General features: G+C 40.1%; 1 protein-coding gene across 1 annotated transcript in view; it reads right to left on the bottom strand.

Annotated features, from left to right (window-relative positions):
* The window catches only part of LOC131285134 (uncharacterized), an 84,265-nt gene that overhangs the window by 6,000 nt on the left and 53,334 nt on the right, over nt 1-24,931 (bottom strand). The window contains exons 2-8 of the mRNA XM_058313994.1: nt 11,255-11,344; nt 8,451-8,933; nt 7,370-7,461; nt 6,087-6,178; nt 5,674-5,966; nt 5,430-5,592; nt 5,142-5,236 (exon numbers count right to left, since the gene is read on the bottom strand). Coding sequence (XP_058169977.1) covers nt 5,142-5,236; nt 5,430-5,592; nt 5,674-5,966; nt 6,087-6,178; nt 7,370-7,461; nt 8,451-8,933; nt 11,255-11,344 — 1,308 coding nt within the window. The remainder of the gene's footprint in view (nt 1-5,141; nt 5,237-5,429; nt 5,593-5,673; nt 5,967-6,086; nt 6,179-7,369; nt 7,462-8,450; nt 8,934-11,254; nt 11,345-24,931) is intronic.

The raw sequence follows: 24,931 nt of genomic DNA, 5'->3' as shown, positions 1-24,931 counted from the left end.
ACCGGATAAGGCGCATGATTGAGACGATTTGGGTGCTGAGCCCAATTTTAGTGGCCAAAACTGTGTTAACAATAGTGTATGAAATCTATGCTGGCATACTGATAAATTTGGCTTTTATAATTTGCCGCTTCCCTACCCCTCTTGCACCCATGCAGCGCCACACTAAGACGCCTCCACCTCGGTATTCAGGGTATAGCGGGATTCCGTTCTACGGGGGGTTTTCTCCACACTTTTATTCCACCATCCCTTCGAAAAATAGTCAATTTACTCTTGATCTTTACTTGCATTGTTCAGAGAACCCGAGGGAATTGTTTATTTTGCTTTTTTTGGGAGTCTAATCACCGCTGGCGATGTACTGCTCCATTGTGAGACTTCTTACGTTGATTGTATGCTTTTAAGTTAAATTTGTGCATGATTTTTGAATAGATTCCCCACTTTTTGATAGGCCACACCTCTAATGAAATATTGTCGCACCAGGTTGGCCACTTATTTTGGGCCCAGCAGCCACAATCGTCTCAATCATGCGCCTCATCCGATTCGGTATGACGGTAAAATGACCGATTCTTGATAAATTTTCAAGAAGGCTAACCATTTCACATCGCTATACCACTCTTACTACTGTATTTATGTTTCAGTTCAATAAAATAGCAACTTTATTGTACCGTTTTCCTTCATTTCTATGTAATCGGATGATATCGGACCTCTTCTGCAAAGGAGTTCCGTTTCTAGCCATTTTGTGCCAAAAAAGAAGTGAATTTGTTATCAACCATTGATGAATTCATTAAAACGTTCTCATTTTATGTCATAAAACTTCAAACAACCACCAAAATACCACGCAAAAGAAAACTATAATACAAAACATGATGAAACATTCTGCTGTGTACTCACTTTTTTGGTGCGTGTTTAGGGTGTTGTGACACTATTTTGACCATATCTCGGAAGCCCGTAGTCGTATCGTGGCCAAATTAGATCAAAATGAAGAGGATAGTGCCAGAAACAATCCCTCATTTTTACGTTTTTAAAACATTGGTTCCTTACAAAGTAAAGGGCCTTTGTAGCTGTTTTAGCCTGCTGTGTACTGACTTTATGGGTACAGTATATATGTACATCGACGGATTAAGTAATTTCCCAGAATTTTGTTATGGTGATAATGAGTTCTTTCTTACTCCAACATAGGTTTGAGAATAGGAAAGTTATCTTAAGATATTTGCTAGGCATTAACTAAGCAAATCGCGAAGTGGTGGTGTCAAGTTTACCCTTTACGAATAAGAACACGCACGATTTTCAACAGAAAAAAATCGTGGAACCACCCTCCGAAGTGCTCGTCCAAAAAATGCTCTCCTATTCGTGTAGCCGGTATCGCCCTTGTCCAACATATGGAAGAAATTACCGCTTCCCGGGATGGGAAAATTAAACAAACTTATCTGTGTAACAGTCTTCGACGAACAAACATAAGTGGATGAATTATAGGCGCCTTCCACGTGATTGCACAAGAGCGACAGATGCAGTTTCTATAGAAAGATCATTTTCAAGTTTCCTCTTTTACGCTCACGCGAGTCAAAGGTATGGTGTCTCATTCTTTTTGTTTTTTACTTACATTCAATTTTGCAAAACAAAAATATCTTCATCATCATCTGTGAGAGCGTGATGAGAAGTACGATGTTCATAAACATAAAATTTTGACAACATTCACTGTTTCCTACTAAACAACCTCCTTAACGTACACGGCACACAAGCGCTTGAACTCGAGAACGTTTGCAGTTTCGTCAAACTGTCTTGGCATGCTGCTGAACCTTTGTTCCCCTTTACAAAATAATAAATTCCTGACAAAAAATGTAGAAAGTGGGGTACCGTGGAACGTAAGAACCCCTAACTGTTCTTTTTCCAAGGTACCCAGACGGTAACAGGCCCCTCAAGAGTTTGAATATGGCGTAGACCGGCTACAACACAACACTAACCTTATTTTACACTTTTTGTAAATTTTTGACCTGTGTCCGATTGCCCAGGAACAATATTGATGGCCAAAATTAAAATGCGGTGAGATAATTGACTTATATAGGTGAAATTTTCCAAAAATAATTTGGTTGTTCCCCAGTCAAAGTGACCCCATGAATATCTGCACTGAATGTGAGCCCGTCGTCTAGAGTGACTCCCAGATATTTAACTTGGGAGACTCGATCAATTGGTTCTGTGTTGATAGCTATGGAAAGCTAGCGGGTGCACTCCCCCGTCGACATTACCATATAGTGCGTTTTATTAATGTTTAATGCGAGTTTGTTGTATTTCAACCATCCACCCAGAAACAGTAAGTGTTGTCTTACGTGAAATCATAGTCATCTTCAAATAAACACTCGAATGGATTTTTTCTACTAGCAGTAAAGTAAAATTATGCTACTAGCTAATTACCAACATGAACGTCCACATTTTTTTGGCAGATTATTAGAACTTTATTCTACTTGCATGTTTAAAAAAGGTTATACAAAAAGCTCAATGGACACCATATTGAACCATAGTGTTATGTTACATTCAAAGAGTATCTCCATTTGTATAATGTCGAAGTACAAAAATAGATCCATATAATACAGAGATGATGTCAAAAATTCAATCATGTAAAACAACGCGTCCTGTTATTGAATTTACAATATTTTTATTCGAGAAAGATATGCTAATACCCTTCGTTCTTCCTGCTCTCTTTAAGCACGGTGGAGATCCTGAGCGTGTCAATATTGGTGTGATTTAGCTCACAAAAATGAACATATTATACATACACGCTACAGATTGATGGCTCACGACGGGAAGATAAAACGAATCGTTAACAGAGCAGCTTGTATTAAAAAGATGGAAATGGTTTCCGCCGTAAACATCTATTCCGGTCGATCGATCGACGTGATGGCAATTGGACTGCTTCCTCGTTTCTACAGTTCAACACCGTTGGTGGTGAAATAAAAATGAACCTTTACAAAACGAAGCCAGCGTCAAGGAGAAATGGGAAGGATTCTAATCCATAAATTATCCGCGGTATCTAACGTGCAACATGTTCTATGTTCAAGATTCTGCACTAGAACAGCGGTACCGATGGGGCAGAGAGCGTAAGGAAATTTATTCATTCATAAAACCAGGTGTTTCTTGATTTTTTACATACCAATTGAATTTCCACATCCGCACCAGTCATGATTATACCCATGACGTTTCTTGAATCAACTTTTTAATGGGGCCATAAATCAAAGTTTCAAAGTATGCGTTAAACGTATCGAGCAGGCTCGATAAGTGTTTGCAGCATCGTTGTACCCGGCATAGGTTGAGGATTGGAAACAAAACAGATTATGTAACTCATCGCCTATCCTTTTCCAGGAGCGCTTCCATTTGGAGGGCGAGAAAAAGGGCTCAGAGCTCCTTACTCTTGAAGGACAGAATGTGTGAACTAATTGAAAACAATTTGACCAAGGAATGCGGGACCGGAGATTGTCAGATTGAGATACTTTCTGTGCTCGTTAGCAGATTGTTCTCGCTGGCTTTCCCTTTTCGATGTTAACAAGGGTTTAGACTTCGGCGTGTTTGTTCGCACGGAAATATGTCAAATATGTTCCATTATTTTGTTTATGTTAAGTGTTGCTACGTTTTTATGTGCTATAGCTTGTTTCGTAAAATTCGAAGGATCTCCGTCTCGAGTGGTTGTTTGACTAACGACGTCTGGGTGTGCAACAATGTAACGGCTTCACTCGGAATCCACCGAGTGTCCAAGCAAATTGTGCTGTATAATCGCTGCGAACGGACAAGTGAGCAGAGTTACAGTTGAAAAACATTAATCTTACGTAAGTGGTGTGGCCATGGGGTGTGACCTATTTTTTAATACTAGAATCCAAATAGCGGCAGTTTTAATCGCTACGCCATGTTTGTTTATAATATTTATGAAGAAACGGTTGAATATTTAAAAAAAGTTTTTCTTAAGATCCAAAGCTACAATGAAAAAAACTCAGATTTTTCTATTGGACCAATTCCAACAACTAACTTGACCAGGCCTGAATGCTCTTTAGCGGTCAGTTTGACCGCTCTTATTCAACACGATATAATTTAGACATTTTTTGAAGATTTTTCGTATCCGTAAGAGACTACCCGGTTGACAGACATTTAAATTGTTGCTGTTACCATATAGTTCCAGCAAGAGTCCCAGCAATCTGCCATGGAAAAACTTGCTGGAACTACATGACAGCTGCAAAAATTTGAAGTTTTGTCAACCGGGTACTTTTCTGCATATTTGTTGACTATCTTTTACATTAAAAAAAAAAATCAAATTCAGAGAAAATGGTGCGCTAAAAAGCACGTGAAGCCAAATTTAAACTTCAAATTATTGCGGTGAAAAATGATGCTATAAATTTTACTTTTGAAAATATAAAGGTAAAAAAGCTGATACAATTCTAAAAGAATCAAAATTCAAGGATTCAAAAAGTTTAAAAAATGACTAAGTTGTAGTACAGTGGTACAATATTGTTCATACGGTATAAAATTAAAGGTGAGCATAATTCATATTTAAAAGAAATTGTTCCACTCTTCTTAATTATCTGGATTAATAAATTTTAATGTGAGTAATGCATATACCAAACTCTTCGTTCACCAGTGGATTGATTTTCGGAAGAACAACTTTCACATGAGTCGTCATTTATTCAGCCACTTCGGCAAGGTAAGCAAATCATCAAGACAAACGTTTATGTTATTGCATCTTGAACCTCGCATTTAATTTATACGAAACATTAATCCCTTAGCCCTTGAGCGAGCGTACCACTCTACCGCACCGGCGTACCATCTAAAATCGGGCGCAACCACCGCAGCACCTGCTACCAGCATAAATATGGGACCGTAAAAGTTTCACTAATTCATTTGGCCAAAGTCTTTCCGGCAGCGATTTAGTTTGGCTTTGAAAAGTTTTGCTTACACCAACCCCAACGGGTAGCCTCCGGCTTTCGAGAATGCGGGGTCTAGTGGGTCTTGATCCTTATCAGATTCACTTATTGGATGACATAAAGAATCTTATCTATTTCGAGTGTACCCGAAATTGCTCGACAGTCTAGTGAGGCGGAGAAATAAATTCCGAAGAAAGGTCCACTTACTTTCGTCCGGCCCTTCGGTCCGTTCGTCATACTTACATCTGTTACTGTTTGTAGCGCGAGAATGTAGTAAACTTCGGTAGTCACCAGCTCCCAGATGGCGGATTGAATTTTCGTTTCCGCCTCATTCATTCCTGGTGAAGGTAGGTGACACAGAAAAAGACACAGGCAGCATGCGGGTTGTTTGGAAACGGAAAAGAATCCCGGTTTCGAAGGGAAGAGAAATCAGATTTATGAAGTTATACTGACACGTAACTCCTTCGCAGAATTCTAGTTCTATATAAAGCGCGCGATTCCGACCGTTTGACTCCCATTTGCAGGACTTACCGACGCAGTTGACGATCTCCGTCCAACACTGAGGTAAGTTTCTAAGGCCAACTAAAGCGTCTATGTACTCGGGATTATTGAAGTTGCTAGAGGAAGACGTCGATTTCGGGATTTCCTTATTGTAGCTGTCCAACAGTTCGCAGAGCTTCGACTTTTGTGGTCCCTGCCGGAAGTGGGGTTGTGCGTTATGGCATTGGGTACGCGAGTGCTGTAGTATTCGCAGGCAAACCTTTTCCAAACTCACCTTTGATCCAAATGGTATTGTCCATTTTTGCTTCGACTGCTTACCGGAAGCGGACGACGTTGCCTTGGGGCTCTGGTCGTAGTTGTCGTCCGTCGAGGTGGAGGTGAACAGTCTGCTGGTGGACGACATTACCGACGGCTGGTTGCCGACCGAAGCCGCCTTCTGCAGGGTGACGTGCGCGCCAGTTCGAGGACGGCTCGGAGCACCGGCGTCGCGTTCCGACACAATGAGCGTGCGGCCGGCCAGGGCAGAGATGTCCATGTTGGCATCCAGGGGTTCCGAGTACCGCATACCTTAGGTGCCGGTAAGCCGAATTGTAGGAAACCAAAAGCAGAAGTTCACCATTATGTGCTACTTTGCCTACCGGAGGTTGGTAGAAAAAGAAAAACAAATAATAAGAGAAATATACTTACCGGTCTCGTGCGGATTGTTGAACCCATTGTCGGTAACGTAGATTTGCGAAAAACTCAAACTTCTTCGTGACAATGAGGTACGTAAACATTCGCTGCATATATAAAAAATTAACGAAATCCACACAACATTAAGGATATGTGATCCATCATTGACATTTTGAAAAAATAGGCCCGCTTACTTATTAAACTGATTGAATCAACAAAGTGATTTAAAGGAGTAGTATGTTGAAAATCAGTTTCTCTACAGAACGTTCATCCATTCATTTTCATGAAAATATATTGGTGTCAATTTTGTCACCAAGAGATTCATTCAACTTTTCTCGCTGTAGCTGCTGTCAATTAACAAGAAAGCAAGGCCTTGATTTTTATGAATTCTACCAGAATAGTATTATACTTTGATACGGTTTCCTTACTTCGCAAGATAACAAACTGCGGACGTGGAACAAAAATTCCCACGGCTTCAAAATCCCTTTAGCGAAATTATGAGCTTACAGTAGAGATTGGGGTGGGCTGTGCTTTTCATTAAATCTGTTTTGGACAGTTTCACTGACTTATATTCAGACCGTAATTTTGTTTGTTCTTGAAAAATCCCCTACAGCGAGTCGTCGTTTTATTTGACTTACTCGCGCAACTTCCTGTACCGAGATGCTGAAGAGAGTTATTCGGTCGGTACCATTTGGGTTTTATGGGTGGTACTCGACGCATTTTTATTTAATTTGCCTCATGCTGCGTTGAGTATCGTAAACGGAGCACGTTTGTCGTGTCCCTTTTTTGTAGATTCCAGTGTGCTGTGCACGAATTTGCGTAGAAACGGCGTCAAACGATGACCGAAGGAACGATAAAGGGAAACCGTACAAAACTGAAAATACTACTTTTGTATTTGTTTTTTTTTTAGTAAAAATTCTACTAAAGAATTTTTCATGTAGGATAGTACGCTTTGTTGTGGTCTTAGGTATAATATTAAGCAAAAGAAATAGCACATTATACGAAGAGCTGCATAACTGGTACAATGGGGCAATGTTGAATTGAAAATTAAATTAGTTTTATTATTTACAATGAATTTCTTCGTTTCATTGTCTTGATATACGTCTCTTTGAAACAATTCGTTTAAGCAGAACTATTTGGAACTTATGCACAAAAGTTCTCTTTAGTCTTCCATGTTTCAATTGAAGGTACTTCATTGGTTTCGTGCAATCATTCACGCTTTGTGAATACTAAGTTTTTTCTGCACTAATTTAGTTTGGACCAGCAGAGGAATAATATTTTCTACGTCTTATACTCACGCAAGTCTGACTCCTTTCGTGGCCGGAATCAGGACACCCGCATCATTATTATCACTTTCAAAACAAACAGAAAAATACTCGGAGCTGGAAACCTATATCGACGACCACCATGATCACATCGAACACCCCAAGAAACACGAGATGCACGATGCGTTATGTTGTCAGATGAGACCATGCGGTATGTTCAGTGAAGAGTTCAACGAGTGTAGAGCGTCATCGAGGTGGCCGGGCCCAGGTTTGATTGCATCATTGAAAGTCGTTCCGTGGCAGTTGCGGCATGCATGTGACGATAAATTGCAGTTCCAACATATCGTTAGTTGTAACAGATCCGTTGCGGTGGTGCAGACAATCGAAAAAGAAGAAAAATAACAGAAGTTTATTTTATTACGTTTCTTACGTAGAATTGAGATAATCACAAAGATTTAAAAATCAAAACTATTTCACATTTTCACGTACGAGAGGTTTTTGTTTCTCGATAGAAACAAGAATACCAAATTAATCAAAGGACATGACAACAACCTAATAACACCAGATGCGCTCCGAGACCAAGATCAATGTCTACTGAAAATGTTTTCATTTAAGAGAAAGGTATTTGAATTTTAATGGAACCAAACAGATATTTTCATGCCATAAATCAATTGAAAACATTAGCTTTGAATACAATGTTTTCGTTAAATTGAAGAATAGAGAAGCAATTAGATTATTATGCATTCAGCAAAATCCAAAGAACTTGAGTTCAGTTAGTTTGTGTTACGGATAAAGCATACAACTAATCTTAAAGATAGCCATAGATAAAATGAAAATAATAATAGTGAATTTTTTTGCAATGAAATGTAAAAAGAAAAAAAGGAATCTGTATGAATGATATTCAAAAATATCATTTCAACTGTGGCTACATTGGTGTTTCAACTGTGGCTACATTACTTGGGTAAGGAAGAGGGTAGTTTACAAAATTATTATGTGTGGCTGGGTGTAATAAAATCCATCTTATCGGTAAGATATCACGACTAGGTACGCTATGAGTTCAACACCGCCCGTTGAGGCCCTAGACGGCGCTTCAACGGAACACAGTCGTACTCACTTGGCTGCGTGTAAGAATCGGTTTCTTGCGTTCTCGGTGCAAGAAGGAAGATGATTTCTTCTTTAGAGAAGAAGTTGACGATCCTGTTCCTCCCAGCACGGATTTGCAAAGCGTAGCCGCCTTCGTGGAGGACGGTGAAGCAAGCGGTTTGTCAGCGTGTTCGTAAGCCTTGTCCGTGGCATCCTTCTCTGCGGTGATCCCGCTGGCGGCGTCGCCCACCGGACTACCACCCGGCCGATGCAGACACTCTGGCGTATCAACCGGCTCATGCCGATGACCAACATCACCATTATCGTACGCCGGATTGATGCAACCGCCGCCACTGTTGCTGATGCCGATCAGCGTACTGCCCGAAGTGACCGTTACGCAGACGTCCTTGGGCGAGACGGCATGGGTTGACGATCCGCCGGACATTGTGGCACCGTACCCCATTGACCCACTGGCGGATGCAATCGACGTGTTGGACGTGTCCGAATTATCACCCTGTTTTAATGTGTAGTATGCGAGCAGTGTTGCATGAAACGCCAGGGACGCAGGCGGTCGCAATGGGGTGATCCGGTAGACATTTTGTTTTTCACATGCCCCGCAATGTGTGTTTAGTCAGGACCGATCGTGTGTGAGTGTGTGTTCGTTCCCCCGGACGCAGACAGCAAGAAAACAAATGATATTTCCCGATGGTAAATCAAATCGGGCACAGAAGGTGAGTATAAGAATAAGTAATACAAGAGTAAGAGATAATTAGAAAGTAGAAGCGTTTATCATAACCAGATCATACAGAAAGAGTGTTAAAGTGACTGAGTAAAAAACATTTAATTTGCAAAATATATTTCTAAGACTAATTTTGTTCTTCTAACGGACTTGGCTACGGCTAATGGTCAGTTTATTAATCTACAAATACAATACAACAATCATAGTTATTATTGAAATGTGACTTCTGTAGAGCAAAATAAAAATAAAGAGAAAAATTATATGTGAGCTGCTAGTCCCAATCAGAATATAAGAAAGACGCTGTGTGGAATTAGTCTATGCTGTATATAATTCCGCAGGTAATCTATTTCTTAAGCAAACATTGCTTGTATTGATTATTTTGTTTGCTTTGCATTGTACAACCCAAGGTGTTTATTGGCTGTTCTTTTGATTGCCGGTTCCTCATCAAATGGTGCTAAAAAATGTAAGTACTATCATTTCGATCCGATGCAATTAAGTAATGTATACTACGTAGATTTCCACAAAGGCGCACACTCATTTCCATATTGCAAATATGAAAATTGGACACAACAACTTGAAAGGTCGCCAATGTTTTTCTTTCCATTTTTCGTATGTCCAACGCTTTGAGCCTGTAAGCGTGAGGCAGCCCGAAAGGCTCTCGGATATCTTTGCTGATTAAAGCTTGATTGCTTCCGGGCCCGCAGCAATGAACTTCCGCCTCCGAAAGCTTTCTCAGATCGGGTCATTCTGGCCACAAAAGGGTGGGGTGGAAAATATTACAAACTTTCTTTTCATCACCCACAGCGCGATCCGCCACGCCACGTGCGGTGTGACGTGTGCCATTGAAGGTTGATTTTATCAATGCTGAAGGGTGTTTAAAAATAACCAGACTCTTCTCAGTGTAAAGGGGCACAGTTCTTTTATCCTGCTTGCACCCACAGCCGCCCATTGAATGGAAGGACCAAGACATCCTGTATTGATTTTGTGTTAACGTGTATGAAAGAATTGCCTGTAACAAGCAATTTATGATACAGTATCGTTTAGTTACGTTGGGGGTTCGCGACAGCCGAGCGGTAGCGACGGTTAGTAAATCGGCTCATGAGCGCAGGGGCTCACCACCTCGACGCCGTGGACTCAAATCCCAACCGAGACCGGACCCTCCCCAGCACGAGGGGGCTAACTATTCACGTAGACAAAGGGAATAAGTCTTGTAAGTCTTTAACGAGCAGGCATGACTAACAAGGTCGATACGACAAGAAGAAGAAGAAGAAGTATACGTTTACTAAGCTTTTTTTCTATGCTTTTAACTGCAACAAAAGTTGTCAACTTTATCACGAACTCACATGAGAATCAATAGGTTTTCGAATACTAAATCGCATACTATGCGATTATGCGATGCGATGTAGTAAACTCTTATTCCTATGGTTTCAATTGAACTGTTTTAGTCCCGGAAGTGGGTTCCATCAGACTTTCAATTATTCTGGTATACTTTGGATAATTACAGATTTAGTGTAATTCTCACTTCTGGATAATCATTGAAGTCCAGAAGAGTATGTATTTAGCTAAACTCGTTTCAATGTTGCAATTATCCACAAACAAGCGTCAAAAGGGTTGGCTAAAGGTTGTAAGTAGTTCATATAGATCAGTGTGTTTACTTGTGTTATATGTATTAGCTAAACTGTGAGAAAACAAATACGTCAAATACGTATTTAAATAGCACGTAAATTGGACTGTAAAGGGAATGTGATTATTAACTGTTGATTTTCATCCAAAGTGCGCTCTCTGCATCTATTTTCCACATGTTATTTTTCATGTAGTTTATTTTACAGACTTTAGAGAAGATTTGGGGTTTAGAAAAGCAGATGTATTTGTTTTTATTTGCAAGTATTCTTAATCCAACACTTTTGTTCATATGTGCGGATTTGTGTCTATGTAAGCACATTGTGAAAAAATGAAGACATTTTTACTTATCCAAAGAAACTAAGTTTGAAAGCTTTATCTAAATTATACTTAAACATCCATTTTTTGCAAACCATTTACACACTACGAACATTAAACTACAACAATAATTAGTTCCATCTTTATAAATAACGTACCTTGCGTATGTGTGGATCATTGTTTATAATCGTCGGTGTCGTTGCCTGGCGCTCGATCTCATCCAGGTGCGTAAGGCTCAAAGATTTCATCTGCCGGGGACGAAAGTTGGATCCCGAGAAAAGCCAAGCATCCATCATCAACAAAAACGGCCCGAACGCAGAGGGAGAGAAGAAACGGAAAACAAAACAGAAACATTAGAGATAATGTAGATTCGTCCTCGCTATGCAAACATTTCCTAAAGTCATCAATCAAAGCTGCACTGGTATTACCGTCCGTACATTCCCATTCCTGTAGCTTTTTTACACAAATACGGATAAGTTTTGGGAAGAAGAAGGAAAACCGGCAACGGACGAGATGAACTCATACCGAGATAGGAAAGAAACTCACAACCAACGAAACGTATCGACCATGGATTTTACGAGAGCAAGTATGCACCGTGGGCGAAAAAGGTTTCGTTTAAAGGGAGGACTTACGGCCTTTTTCATTAGTATCCGATTTATTCGAGATACGATTTACTGCCACTGGTAGAAAGTTTCTACATGATTTTCATGAACGACCGTTTTTTTATTCACCAAATGGCATTTCTAATTTCTATTACAGCGTAGTTTCTTGTTTTAGCGTTTGGGATGCATTAAAAACAATCCCCATTTCTAATAATCTTATCATTTGACCTTACCTGTTTTTCACACGACCGCTGTTTTTTTTGTTTATCTGATGCTCATGACAAAATGTAAAACAGGCAGCAAAACCGGGCTTACCTGAAGATGAATGCTAATTAAGGTTGCCAAATCTACTTAATGAGTAAAGCTCTTAAACATGAAAAACGATCGAAAACGTGTAATAAGATATGCATTTTTTTCAGATTAACGATACTTAAAGTGTTTACCTAGATTTGTTGTGTAATCAAAATGGTTTAGTTGGGGTTTTCTAGTAACTCAAAATAGTATATTTACATTGATAAATGATAAAATGCTACCTTTTTATTTATAACGCGATCAATTCTTATCAAACCCGCTGTAGCCAATAAAATAACTTTCAAAGCATTACTGCATAATGTTCTGCAATGAAGTTTGGTATAATCGTTTGTGCAATAATTTTTATATAAGTTGATCCCTGTAAAAAATTCCATCGAAAGGAAAAGAAGGCAACATTCTTTCGTCGATGAGTAAAGTCATGCTGGTGTCATCACAATAAACATTAGCTACGCTTGTGGAATGTGAGCCGATGCGGGAGGTGAAGGTATGTTCTCCACCATTGCTCCTCTTTAAAGTACCCTGAACCATTTATGGCAGCAGGATAAGCGTGGCGGACGGAAATGTGTTATTAATGAAATTCATTGTGATTTTGAACGGTAAAATGTTTCACTTTCAGTTAATCGGTGCCGAGGACGAAAAGCCTCTTTGTCGCTCGCGGGCACATTGCGTGCGTCCTGAAGGACTCTATCGCACCGAAAAATGGCGTTCGCTGAAGTCTGGACGAGCGCTTCAAGTCAACGACGGGCGTTCCACTGGCAGCCATCTAATGTCATTGTATTTGACAGTGGAGTGGTGCAGTAGGTGGGGGCGCGGAATGTTCGGGAGGGAGTGAAGAATGTTTCCAGAAATAAATTCAAATTGAAAAATGACAACCTTGCGCCGCGGGATATCGAGCAGCAGACTTTTATACAATCAGAAGAGCAAGCAGCACCGTTCCGGCAAATACCAACCGTTCCGTAGCGTTTTTCGTTGCCCGATCAATACAGACGGCAATATGTTTGATGGGGAGCAACGTTTTAAAAGATACAAGATACGAAAGCATCTCGCATAAGCAAAAATGGAAAATAAATATTAAGTGATGTGGCCTGGAAATTGCTTTTCTACAAACCGCAATTTTTAACTTTTGTACAATGTCTGCGCCTTTCAGTTCTCACACAACACACTTGATTGTAGGTGAATCGACGATGATTGATGACGATACGACAGTCAGAGTCAAAGGGGCTACAATTGTGCCCATAACGCTGATTTGGTGCTTTCTATTGACTACAAATGAGTGTAAGAAGATCTATTGACTCACTGCAAAAAAATTGATGTAACTCGGGATAGTTTTAAGAGATCAGTTCATAATGCGCGATACGAATTGCGTAGTAGAAATGGAGGCGCCTGGTGTTCCAATTCTTACTTTGTGTAAACTACAATCCTTCCATAGTATGTGCTTTTCTCATTGAAAGTATATTGCCGTAGGGAGAAAATCTTTTAAATTATTCATCTTCTGAGTTTTATTATTTCTTTAAATAAATTAATACACATTAATGAATGTGATTGACAAGTTCAAAGATCAACCTTTCTCTTACTACAGTTCTCTATGTTAGCGACTTGGAGAGGAAAACAATAGCGTTGCAGTTTTAACGAGAGTTTTTAGAAGAAAAATTAAGAAATTATAGGAAATAAACTGTAATACATATAAAAACTAAGCGCTTCAAGGTACAACCAGAGCTTGATGGTATTTTTCAGATGCCATTCAAACATTTAAAAAATGTAGTGAGAATAACGGGGTATCTTCTTCTTAGCGTAATTACTGTCTTTAGTCATGCCTGCTTGTTAAGGACTTACAAGACGTGGATAGTTAGTTCTCTTGAGATTCGAGCCCACGCCGTCGAGGTGCGCAGTAAAACCAGACAGATTTAACGTAGTCTTGTGGGGGAATCCTTAAGATTAGTTAAGAATGTTATTGAAGAGTCATTTTGTTGCTAGTTTGTTTTTATTTTGGGTCATAAATAAGTAGAGAAAAACCAATTGTAGTGAATATTTGAAACGAAAACCCACTTTAAACGGCCAAAACATAAGAAAACACAACCTATCCAAGTATCCCATCCAGCCATATTCGTCAAAAACATTGGCGATTGTGTATGGACTTTCATTGTTGGATGTGTGATTTAGTGCTCTTGTCGTGATCGGTGCAGTTATTTATGTGGAACAAAGCTATGCTAGGTGGAATTAAGGAATAACAGTCGTGTTTGTCCGGATCACTTTCCCGGAATTTTGACGCAGTGCTGTGCCGGCTATCCCGGCATTCTGGCGTTGTGCTGAGTAGTACGCCTCTCAACCGCTGCAGCCAATGAAAAAGTCACCGTCCGAATCATCTATCCAGGCTTTCTGACGATTTTCCCGGCTTTCTGAAGACTTTTAGGTCTTAAGGTGTTTTGGTTACGCAGTGTTAAAACTATTTGCACTTAACGGGGCTTCTGAGCAGTAGCACAAAGAGCTAGAAGTTTTAAAGAGGTTTTAATCATGTTATAGCTCGGACCATATCTTATAGCGTCGGACCATAAGATCTTTAGGACTTAAGCCAATGTAAACCATTTTTATTGGCATATATTTTTATTTATGATCTAGGTATTGGCCAGCCATATTGATGTTTTAATCGAGCTTTCTATGATTAATATGCATAATTGAATATGATAAGACCTAAAAACGTTTTTTGTATCATGGAAAATAAAATTTAGTCTTTTTAATAAGTAGTTGGAGCAAATTAGAGCCGTTTAATGAATTAATAATTATATTCCAAAACATTTGTGTCACAATATTTTGTCATATTATTGCGGCGCTTCATCAAATTTCGAAGTATCATCTTATATTTCATCAATGAAATTTTCATGGCATAGGGTTCTGTCCACCCATCATGATAATAATGCTCCTTGTTTGAAATCGATATGAAAATATAAGGGCTTATTACGACACTCGTCGAACGTTAGAGAATATCCGACTCGAACGTCACATTTGCATTATGCCTCATCTTCGAGTTTCCGTTCGGCTCCCGTTCGAGAACTTTTTTGTCGATCAAAGTAATCTGTCGAACAATTTGGGAAAAATTGCATTACGGTTCTCGAACGGGAACTCGAATTTGACAATTTTTTATCCGTAAGTCTAGTGCTACGGAAAGTGCTAAAAAGTTCAATCGAAGAGACCTCACGGTAGTTGCAATAGTAAATTACGACACCTAAGATACATTTGAAGTAAAATACAGCGTTTTTATAATACGAAGGTATCTTTTCGCTTTAAATTGGAGAAAAAACACACATCTATTCACAGAGTTTTCATTTTTTACAAAATGCAACAGTCGATTCACACCACTTTGACAGTTGCGCTTGGAAACAAATCGATGAAACTTTCATCGACTCGAACAAGTGACCGTAATGCAATTTTCTCTAACGTTCGAGTCGGCGGTTTCCGTGTGATGAGAGAGTTGTTCGAGTCTCGTAATAGGCCCTTTTGTGATACGAGGGAAATGAAACGTTTTCGTGATTTTGGGGACAATTTCGAATCGAACGTTGCATTTACTCTTGGGAAAAAGGCGGTGCTGCAACGTGATGGACATAACCAACGCAGAATAAAATTAACAGTAAAACTACATCTACAAGGTTAGACCCTGCAAGCGGGTCAACGGGCCCTATAAACTGGGTCCTGTAAACGGACACTGTAACCGGGCCCTATAAACGGGCCGTGTTACAGGGCCCTGTAAACGGTCCATTAACCGGGCACTGTAAATTGGCCGTATTACCGGGTCCTGTAAACGGGCCCTTTAAACGGGCACTGTAAACGCGCCATGTCAACGGGCACTGTAACCGGGCTCTGTAAACGGGCTCATAATACCATTCTCATAATACCATTCTCTTTACGAACGATCAAGAAGCGCTAGTTTTCTTATTAGCAAGAGTCAAAATCCAGCTGGAAAGTCGATCAGTTTTGTTTGCGGGTGGGCACTTCTGGCGGTGCACTAGCCAATCGTATAAGTACATATTAGTTCTCAGGTGCATGTGTTGAATGCGTCCATGTGAAATTGTCGATGTATAGATGCCTTTCCTGTGCACATTAGATTGTACTCAGGCCGGACTCGAGGTGAGTCTGGTTTGCCAAATAAGAATTTGATTCACAGACATTGACTAACCGCGGATATATTTATCGAGTAGATATTGACGTTCGCGAAGTAGATTTGGAAAAAAACAAAACTATGAAATAAAATGGTGCACACACTTTCATTCGAAAGATTGCAATTGTTCTATTTAGCGTGAAATTACCAGTCAATTTGTGCATCGACATTGAGTAGGACATCGTAGATGAGCTGTTAAACTCGTTTTTCGGGTAGAATCATTTAGTAGCTATTAAAGATAGCAGAACTACATAGACCATTTACGGTTCCTCAAACTATTCATTCACTTAACATCCTGACCAAATTCGTCGTCGTGTGTCGTATCGGTCTGGTTATAATAAACCACGTTATATGGTTTATCTAAGAAGGTATTACCAAGGTAATCTAAGAAGGTATTAGCAAAATCTACCAAGTCTATGTCTATCAAACTTGGCTGGAATGTTGCTAATTTTTTATTCTTTCGAATGCCCTCCTTCCCTGCCCCCCTCTCGAACATTTTTCGCTTAAAATGATGAAAAATAATAATAATTCGTCATTTATGGAATGGGTTCTTACAAAAATTGGACCAAATACTATTTTAACATGTAGCCATCATGTGATAATATTTCATCCATTTGGCGGAAGGGATAAGGGGGGCTACCATCCTACCTTCTAGCTCAACAATGGTTACAATGCAATATGGGTATCATTTTTGTACAATTTGGGGTCACTAAATCGAATGGCCACAGTTTTAGTGCTCAATCTCATCTCTCCTACGTCATAAATATTGTCAATCATACAAAATCGGTCAAATCAATTTACACCAAACATAATAATAAGAATAAAAGTTACACAATTTGATTTCGCATATCATGAAATGCAGTCTTTCATTTTCCATTTGTTTTATACACTTGCGTTATGATAAACTAATAACAAATAGCAATAACGATTTTTTATTTACTCAAATCAATAAAACAAATACATTCAAATTAAACAAGTATATTGACACTTTGTCAGTAACGGGTAATTTGTCAACTTTCTACCAAAGCTTTTAAATTTAAGGGCTCCAGCATTCGCCACTCAACGTACCTGCATTTTTGATGGTGGCGAAACGACGAGACAGATTTTCATCGTTGTCTTAAGGAAATCATCGCGCTTCTTGCGAATTGCACTGGCTGCGCCGTCCGCTGAAGCCGACATTCCACCGCCAATTGCATTCACCGTGTTCTTGCCCGGTGAAGCCATTTCCGTTCCGGCTTTAGGAACGCTACCAAACAGTATGGCTTGCAGGGTTTGCTTCGTTTCGCTCATGTGGATGGGTGCGGGGGTCGGTGGCGTAACGTAGCAGGCACCGGCAACGATCGTAGAGGTTGGTGCGGTGGCGTCACTATTGCAAATCGCACTGACTGACGGTTCGGGAGTGGCCGCGCTGCTAAGCGTTGCAATGTCCGTGCAGGTTTGATTTTTCGCTCCGTTACGCTCGCTAGGAGCAACCGAGCAAAGAGGAGACGAGGAGGAGGTACTGCTGGCGATCGCGTGTATCTGCGACAGCCGCGGTGGAACTGGTGGACATTGTGGCGGTGACGCCTGGAGCGGGGAGTTGAGTGTTTGCTGCAATGGCGAGGTGGATTTAAGCAGCAACGATCGAGTACGTTTGGCGCCGGACGAGGAAGAGGTGCTGGTAGTGGCCGTGGCGGCGGTGGTGGTGCTTACGATCACCGACTGCTGCGTCGGTGAGGTGACCAACGGTGAGCCGGTGGATGTGGGTGAGGTTTTCAGGCAGCACCCGGATATGTTGTTAAAATTGAGTATAAAAGGATTATTGCTTCGTTGGTCCATTGGTTTGGAGTTCAGGAGGCTGGTCGCTGGCACTTGTTGCTGGTGCTGTTGGGCCGTTGCTGGTGCTGTTGCAGGTTTTACCTTCTGCGGGATACTACCAGCCTGGTATTGCGGGTCGACACTCGCGTAGTTAGCGTAATGAGATGAACCGTAGCTCGCCTTCCGGAACAGAGGCGCCTGATAGTTGGTCACCGGTGAGGCGGGCTGCGTTTGTGGAGATTGCTGACGTTGCAACTGTGGATGTTGTTGTTGCTGTTGATGTTGTTGGTGCTGCTGCTGGTGTTGCTGCTGTTGCTGTTGTTGCTGCTGCTGTTGTTGACGCTGTATGAATTGTTGCGTGGTGCTGGAGATACGGCTGAACTGATGGTAAATTTGATACTTCGGAGGTGACTGCGCGGCCGTTTGGTCGAAGCTACGGCTCAGATTGTGTGGCAGGATTAGGCTCAGTGCGGCGGCAGTGCTGACACCGGGCGTGACGGAAGGTGAGTGGGAGAGAGGCGAATCGTGCTTTTCCGGCGCCTGTTTACTGGACCGGTGCGAATCTTCTTCCTGCTCCACGGTGGATTTGGTGGACAAGGACGAGAGTGTGATGGGTCGGGGTGGTGTTGGCGGCACCGAACTAACTGGTTGGACATTACGCTCTGCTGGTGTCGGACAAACATCGCCCACAGGAGATACCGGTTCGTTGCTTCGGACCAGCTTCCGTTCTCGAATGCTTTCATGGCGCAGCGGAACGTGTTCATCCATAGCAGACGCCGTTGTTTGAATGTGTGAGGCGCGTGCCGTACACTACGTTGGGATGTGACTGCCCAGTTCGTGTCAGCGGGCAAACGCAATGGCGCCCGTGACGGCGACGACGCGCAGAATGTGACCACAGTGGGCTATTGCAGGGAACGTTGAAAGGGAACAAAGTGTAGGACTACTTTCACACCACATTTGACCGACCAGACTGTCCAGTGGCGTCGCAGTACGTCAGCGAGCGCTTCCTGCCGTACATCCATACATCGGCACGCACACAAATACATTAATCGCAATTCACACAGCGGAGAGTTTGGTCCGGCTACAAATTTGGCTGCACCTCTAGTTGAGTCCACCACAATAGTTTACTCGTTTCCGGTGTCTAGCTACGCAGTGAACGTGCACCATTACGATACCCGAGAACCATCGCTAGCCGCAACGTTTCCAGCTGAAAGGATTTAATTTGATACACACATACAGCAAGCTGGCAACTACCGGCATGAAATAAAACAAGCTAGTCCTGTTGAGTTTTGCACCTGAAATGTTATAGATGCTTTGGGTCCCACATTCTTACACTAGCTGTGTTTATTTCTTTTTTATGAAAGCTTTCGTGGAGACCGTTTTTGATGCATTTTACACTATTTTATTGCAAAACCCAGAGCGATTAAGGTAACGTTTTGATTGATTTAAATTATTTGCCGTGTTTTTTTAAAATTGGTTTATAGTGTTATTTTGGATGTTTTTAAATGAGCACAAATGTTAGCTAAAGTTGTTTACCAAAGTTTCTCAAAGTTCAAAGACTCCACTAAATACTGCAAAGCATGTTTTAACCGTCACCCGTTCAACCGCCTACCCGGGTAGTTTTTAGAGTTTTGTTTTGTTCTAACTTTTGATTGGATTGACGTATCGGCATGAAATTTTTAGAATGCCTAGAAAAACTCATTTTCTATCGTTTTGCTAAAGAAAAAAAAATTTTCAAGGAATTTAAATAATTTTTATTTGCGTTTTTCGGTTGATACCCCTCAAACGTTCAACCGGACTACCCGGGTAGTCCATACATTTTGTATGGGAGACTCCGTTTTCCTGTACTAATAATAAGATAACTTTTTATCTAGACGTCGGATCGATTTGAAATTTTCAGTGAAGATACTTGAGGGTGTTTCCAAAAATATTGTATAATTTTTATAATTTTAAAAATTCATTAATTATATTAATTTGAGGTTCCAAAAAATTTCACCATTCACATTTATAACCATTTATCTGTGTAGTTCATATATTTGACATAGAAGTTGGCTTTTTCTGTATTTTAGTACTGATATATTTGCTCGTAAATACTTAACTACTTGAAATTTTTTGGAAAATTGCATAACATATTGTAAAAATTAATTAACTCTCTGTCGCTTCATGCTACCTTCATGCTCCAACTGGGAACAGAGTTTTGTCCGGTATTTAATTCTTTTTTCGTCAGAAATGTTGTTGCTAGTAATTCTTCTATAAGTCTGTTCGGTTTTATCTATTCTAAGGATTGATATTTTCCATAACACGCACTTTTACTTAGCTTTTCTTGTACTTTGAATCACACACATAGTCGACTAGAAGCGGATTAATAAACGTGTTTGTGGCGCACATTTTCTGAACAAATTGATGTGTAGCATACTTGTATTTAATATTAGATTAAGATTTTAATACCTATACGTAAGGCATAAATGTTTGAATTATCGAATTCGTGTTTTCGAATGAAACATTCCTACTTGAACATTGAACATTTCTGAAACACTTTTGGAAAAAAAATTGAATAATTTTCTGAAAATTTCAAGCAATTCAGCTTTAATGATCAAAGATATGTATACTGAAATACAGAAAATGCAAGCTCCTATCTAAAATGTTGAAGCTACACAGGTTTGGGTCATAGATGTGAAGGGTGAATTTTTTTGGAACCTCAAATTAACATATTTAATGAATTTTTAAAATTATAAAAATTATACAATATTTTGAGAAACACCATCAAGTATCTTCACTGAAAATTTTAAATCGATCCGACGTCTAGATAAAAAGTTATTAAGTCTTAAGTACAGGAAAACGGAGTCTCCCATACAAAATGTATGGACTACCCGGGTAGTCCGGTTGAACGTCTACGTATGTAGGTTTGGTTGAACGGGTAACGGCTAAGAAAACAGTAAAATGTAAATAAACACGCAAACAGAAATATTTCAAAGAAAAATTTATCCGAACAGATTTCAACTAGGGCCAGTGAGGGTATTTTGGCCCATGTATGTAATTTTGGCCCACTCACAAAGGAGATCAATTATTTCAATGATTTCAAATAAAAATGCGCCCTAACATTTTTTTTAGTGTTGAGGTCAATTTATTCTTGTTAAATACCAAATTTGGGGGTGATTGCATCAATATTTTTCGAGAAAATCGCTTAAAACTACGAAGCTGTTGCTTTTTCAAAAAATCATGCTGTCAGCAGATAGTTCGCCCACCTTGAGATATAAGCAACCACTGCGTAAAAAATTCTGAAGTAATGTTTTTCTAAAGCTTTTAGTGTTTTTAGGAATTATCAAAACGTTACTTGAATTTTTAGAGCACGAGAAATAATTTTAATTTCGATGCAAAAGTGGGCCAAAATAGATGCAAGGAAATCTGGTTTGGAACTGACAGGAAATTGCTGTGACTTATTATTATGACAGATGATTGTCAGACATCATGTAGACCAAGAATAGTTTAGTTTGGTTCGGTAAAGGGCTATCGCTAGCCGCCATTTTGTTTATCTTTGACTGTCCCATGACGAATATCTCACTTTAAAAAACTGTACAAGCAGGTGATTTAGACTTGAAGGACAATTTTTTCACTCACAAAATTAAGGATATTTTATCTTTTAACGCCTGTCTGTAGGAAAAGTTATGAAACATGTTTCAATGCTTTTATTTTTTGTCTTATAGTTAAAGGGATAGGTGATTAAAATGGCGGACAGAAAGTGTCATTGTAACAAACCTCCAAACATAAAGTGACTATGGTCAAATTGCCAAGTGCAGGCAGTAGCAAATCGAGAAGCGAAACAGAACGTTGTTGAAACGCCTGAACGTTATTTTGAAAAAAATTACAATGAACTATTCCAAAAGAAAAAGCTACAACGAGAAAGCCTTAATGGCCTGTATTAAGGCCATAGAAAGCAAAGAAATGAGTTTGCGCGACGCCTGCCAGCGTTTCAAAATACCGCGGTCTACTTGTCGCTATCGTTTGAGTTCTCAGTGGCAGTTAGGAAGTATTCGGGGACCAAAATCTATACTGACCCAAGAAGAAGAGGACAACATAGCTAACTGGATAGTCCAGATGCAGCAGCGAGGGTTTCCGGTCACACGGAGCCATCTTTTAAATAAGATTGCCGAATATTTAGGTGCAAATACGAGGGTGACTCCGTTTAAAAATGATCGTCCAGGTGGGTACATGCATATTTCGTATGCAATGTTCATATTGCAACAGCAACTATTATTTATTTTTTAGGACGAGCATGGCTGACAGCATTTTTGAGAAGGAACCCCAAGATTTCATTTCGAAAACCAGAGGCGGTTTCATCTGCAAGTGCCCGTGTAAGCGAAGCAGATATAAGAGGATGGTTTATATCAGTGGAGAAATGGTTGACCGATAATAATTTATTAGATATTTTGAATGACCCAACAAGAGTTTTCAACGGTGACGAAACATCCTTTTTCCTACATCCGAAAACGAAAGAAGTGCTTGCTCAGAAAGGATCACGCAACGTGTATGAGGTAGAAAGTGCCCCGGGAAAACAAAATATAACGGTCATGTTTTCTTTTGCTGCTAGTGGGTTTGTTGTAGATCCCCATGTAATTCTGCCAGGGCAGCGCATCCGGAAAGACGTTATTCAAGGATTTCCGTCCTCATGGTGTATTGGCCAAAGTGAACGTGGCTGGATGGACTCGCATAATTTTCGGGAATACATTAAAAAAGTGTTCTACCCTTCTTTAGTAAAGCGAAGTGTGCAATTTCCGATAATTTTGTTTGTTGATGGTCATGTCTCCCACAAGTCTGTAGAAGTTGCTGATCTTTGCCAATCGTTGGGCATCATATTAATATCCTTGTATCCAAATACTACCCACATCACACAACCTGCTGACGTAGCCGTTTTCAAACCTTTGAAAGATGCTTGGCGAACTGCTCTAGAAAACTGGCGTTACAACCACCCTAGTGAAAATTTTACCCTCAAATATTTTGGTGCAATTTTAAATGAAGCTATTAAAAACGGCATACGATCAACTAGCGTTACAAACGGATTTCGTGCGTGTGGGCTTCATCCCTTTGGCCCCGATAATGTCGATTTTTCGAAGTGTTTGAACAAAAGTCCATTGCTATCCATCGACGATGAACAAATGGATCCGAAAAGAAACACAACAGAAACTCTTCCATCTTCACCTTCTCATAATTTGATATCGGATTCTTCAAATAATATACCTGTTGATACCATTTCCATCCCATTTTCAAAACTGGTACACGCGTTGGACATGATTGGTGAGGAAACTCTGCGGAAAATCAAAGGAGATGTTACCACGTTATCGCGTAATGAAAGGTGCATCAAGTTTTTCTACAAGGAATTGATTGAACCGTATGTAAATGTTTCAATTAATGCCAGGAATACAACCAGATTTAATGAAAAATCGAGGAATCCTGGGACAGAAGAACCAGAAGAGGACTTTTATGTAATTGGTCGAATCAAAGAGGTGATTGAGCAATGCAGTGACCAGAGCCCAGCTTACGAAGAGGACCAGCTACGGATTGAACGGATCGACGAGGATTTTTTAACGGAGGAATACAATGATCAGACCCCAGCTTACGAAGAGGACCAGCTACGGATTGAACGGATTGAACGGATCGACGAGGATTTTTTAACGGAGGAATACAATTATCAGACCCCAGCTTACGAAGAGGACCAGCTACGGATTGAACGGATTGAACTGATCGACGAGGATTTTTTAACGGAGGAATACAATGATCAGACCCCAGCTTACGAAGAGGACCAGCTACGGGTTGAACGGATCGACGAGGATTTTTTAACGGAAGAATACAATGATCAGACCCCAGCTTACGAAGAGGACCAGCTACGGATTGAACGGATTGAACTGATCGACGAGGATTTTTTAACGGAGGAATACAATGATCAGACCCCAGCTTACGAAGAGGACCAGCTACGGGTTGAACGGATCGACGAGGATTTTTTAACGGAAGAATACAATGATCAGACCCCAGCTTACGAAGAGGACCAGCTACGGATTGAACGGATGGACGAGGATTTTTTAATGGAGGAATACAATCAACAGACCCCAGCTTATGAAGATCACCAGCTACGGGTTGAACAGATCGACGAGGATTTTTTAACGGAGCAAAACAAGGAAAATATGTCATTGAACGATGTTTTTACATTGCCTCCCGCACCTTGCAGAAGCAATAAGCATAAAAATTTTAAAATGCGAAATTTTCCAGTTTTATCGGCTAGCGAAAGGCTGGAAGAGATAAAACAAAAAGAAAATGAAAAACTACGACTGGCGCAGGAGCGTCAAATCAAAGCGGAACAACGCCAAAAAGCAAAAGTGCTCCGGGAAGCGGAAAAACTTGCTAAAAGAGAAAAAAGGATGCAAGCAAAAGCCAATAAGTTAAAAACAAACCAAATGAAACATTCTAGTGAAATTTCAAAGAAATACAATTTAATTTAATTATAGTAGACTACAACAACATTTTTTATTTTGGGAATGGGCAACGGTAACATTTAAAGGGATGAAAAATATGTGTGTATAGAAAGGAAAGAAAGTATGGAGCGTATTGTATTTACTACATACGTAATGTATTTACTTCGAAAAACTTATTCTAATTTTCGTCAATCAGTGGCCAAAACCCGAGCAAATCCATGAACAATCTATCATGCTGTAAGTATGGCATCTATGACAGTAGCTGACAGCATATACGTCACTGACGCCATTACTCATGCAAAACTGGGGAAACATTAAAAACTAAATTTAAGCATTAAAACTCTCTAATGTAACGAAAAAAAAGCAGAAAACAGTATCTAAAATATTTTAAAGAATATTCAAATCGTAAAATGCATGAAATAAGCATTTTTCAGGTGGGCCAAAACTGGTACACAGGTGGGCCAAAATAGAAGCAAAGCGGGCCAAAATAGCGACAAAAAGTGTGTTCGG

Source organism: Anopheles ziemanni, chromosome 3 (assembly GCF_943734765.1).
Source record: "Anopheles ziemanni chromosome 3, idAnoZiCoDA_A2_x.2, whole genome shotgun sequence".
Taxonomy (NCBI): Eukaryota; Metazoa; Arthropoda; class Insecta; order Diptera; family Culicidae; genus Anopheles; species Anopheles ziemanni.
This window is presented reverse-complemented; position numbering and strand designations above follow the sequence as displayed.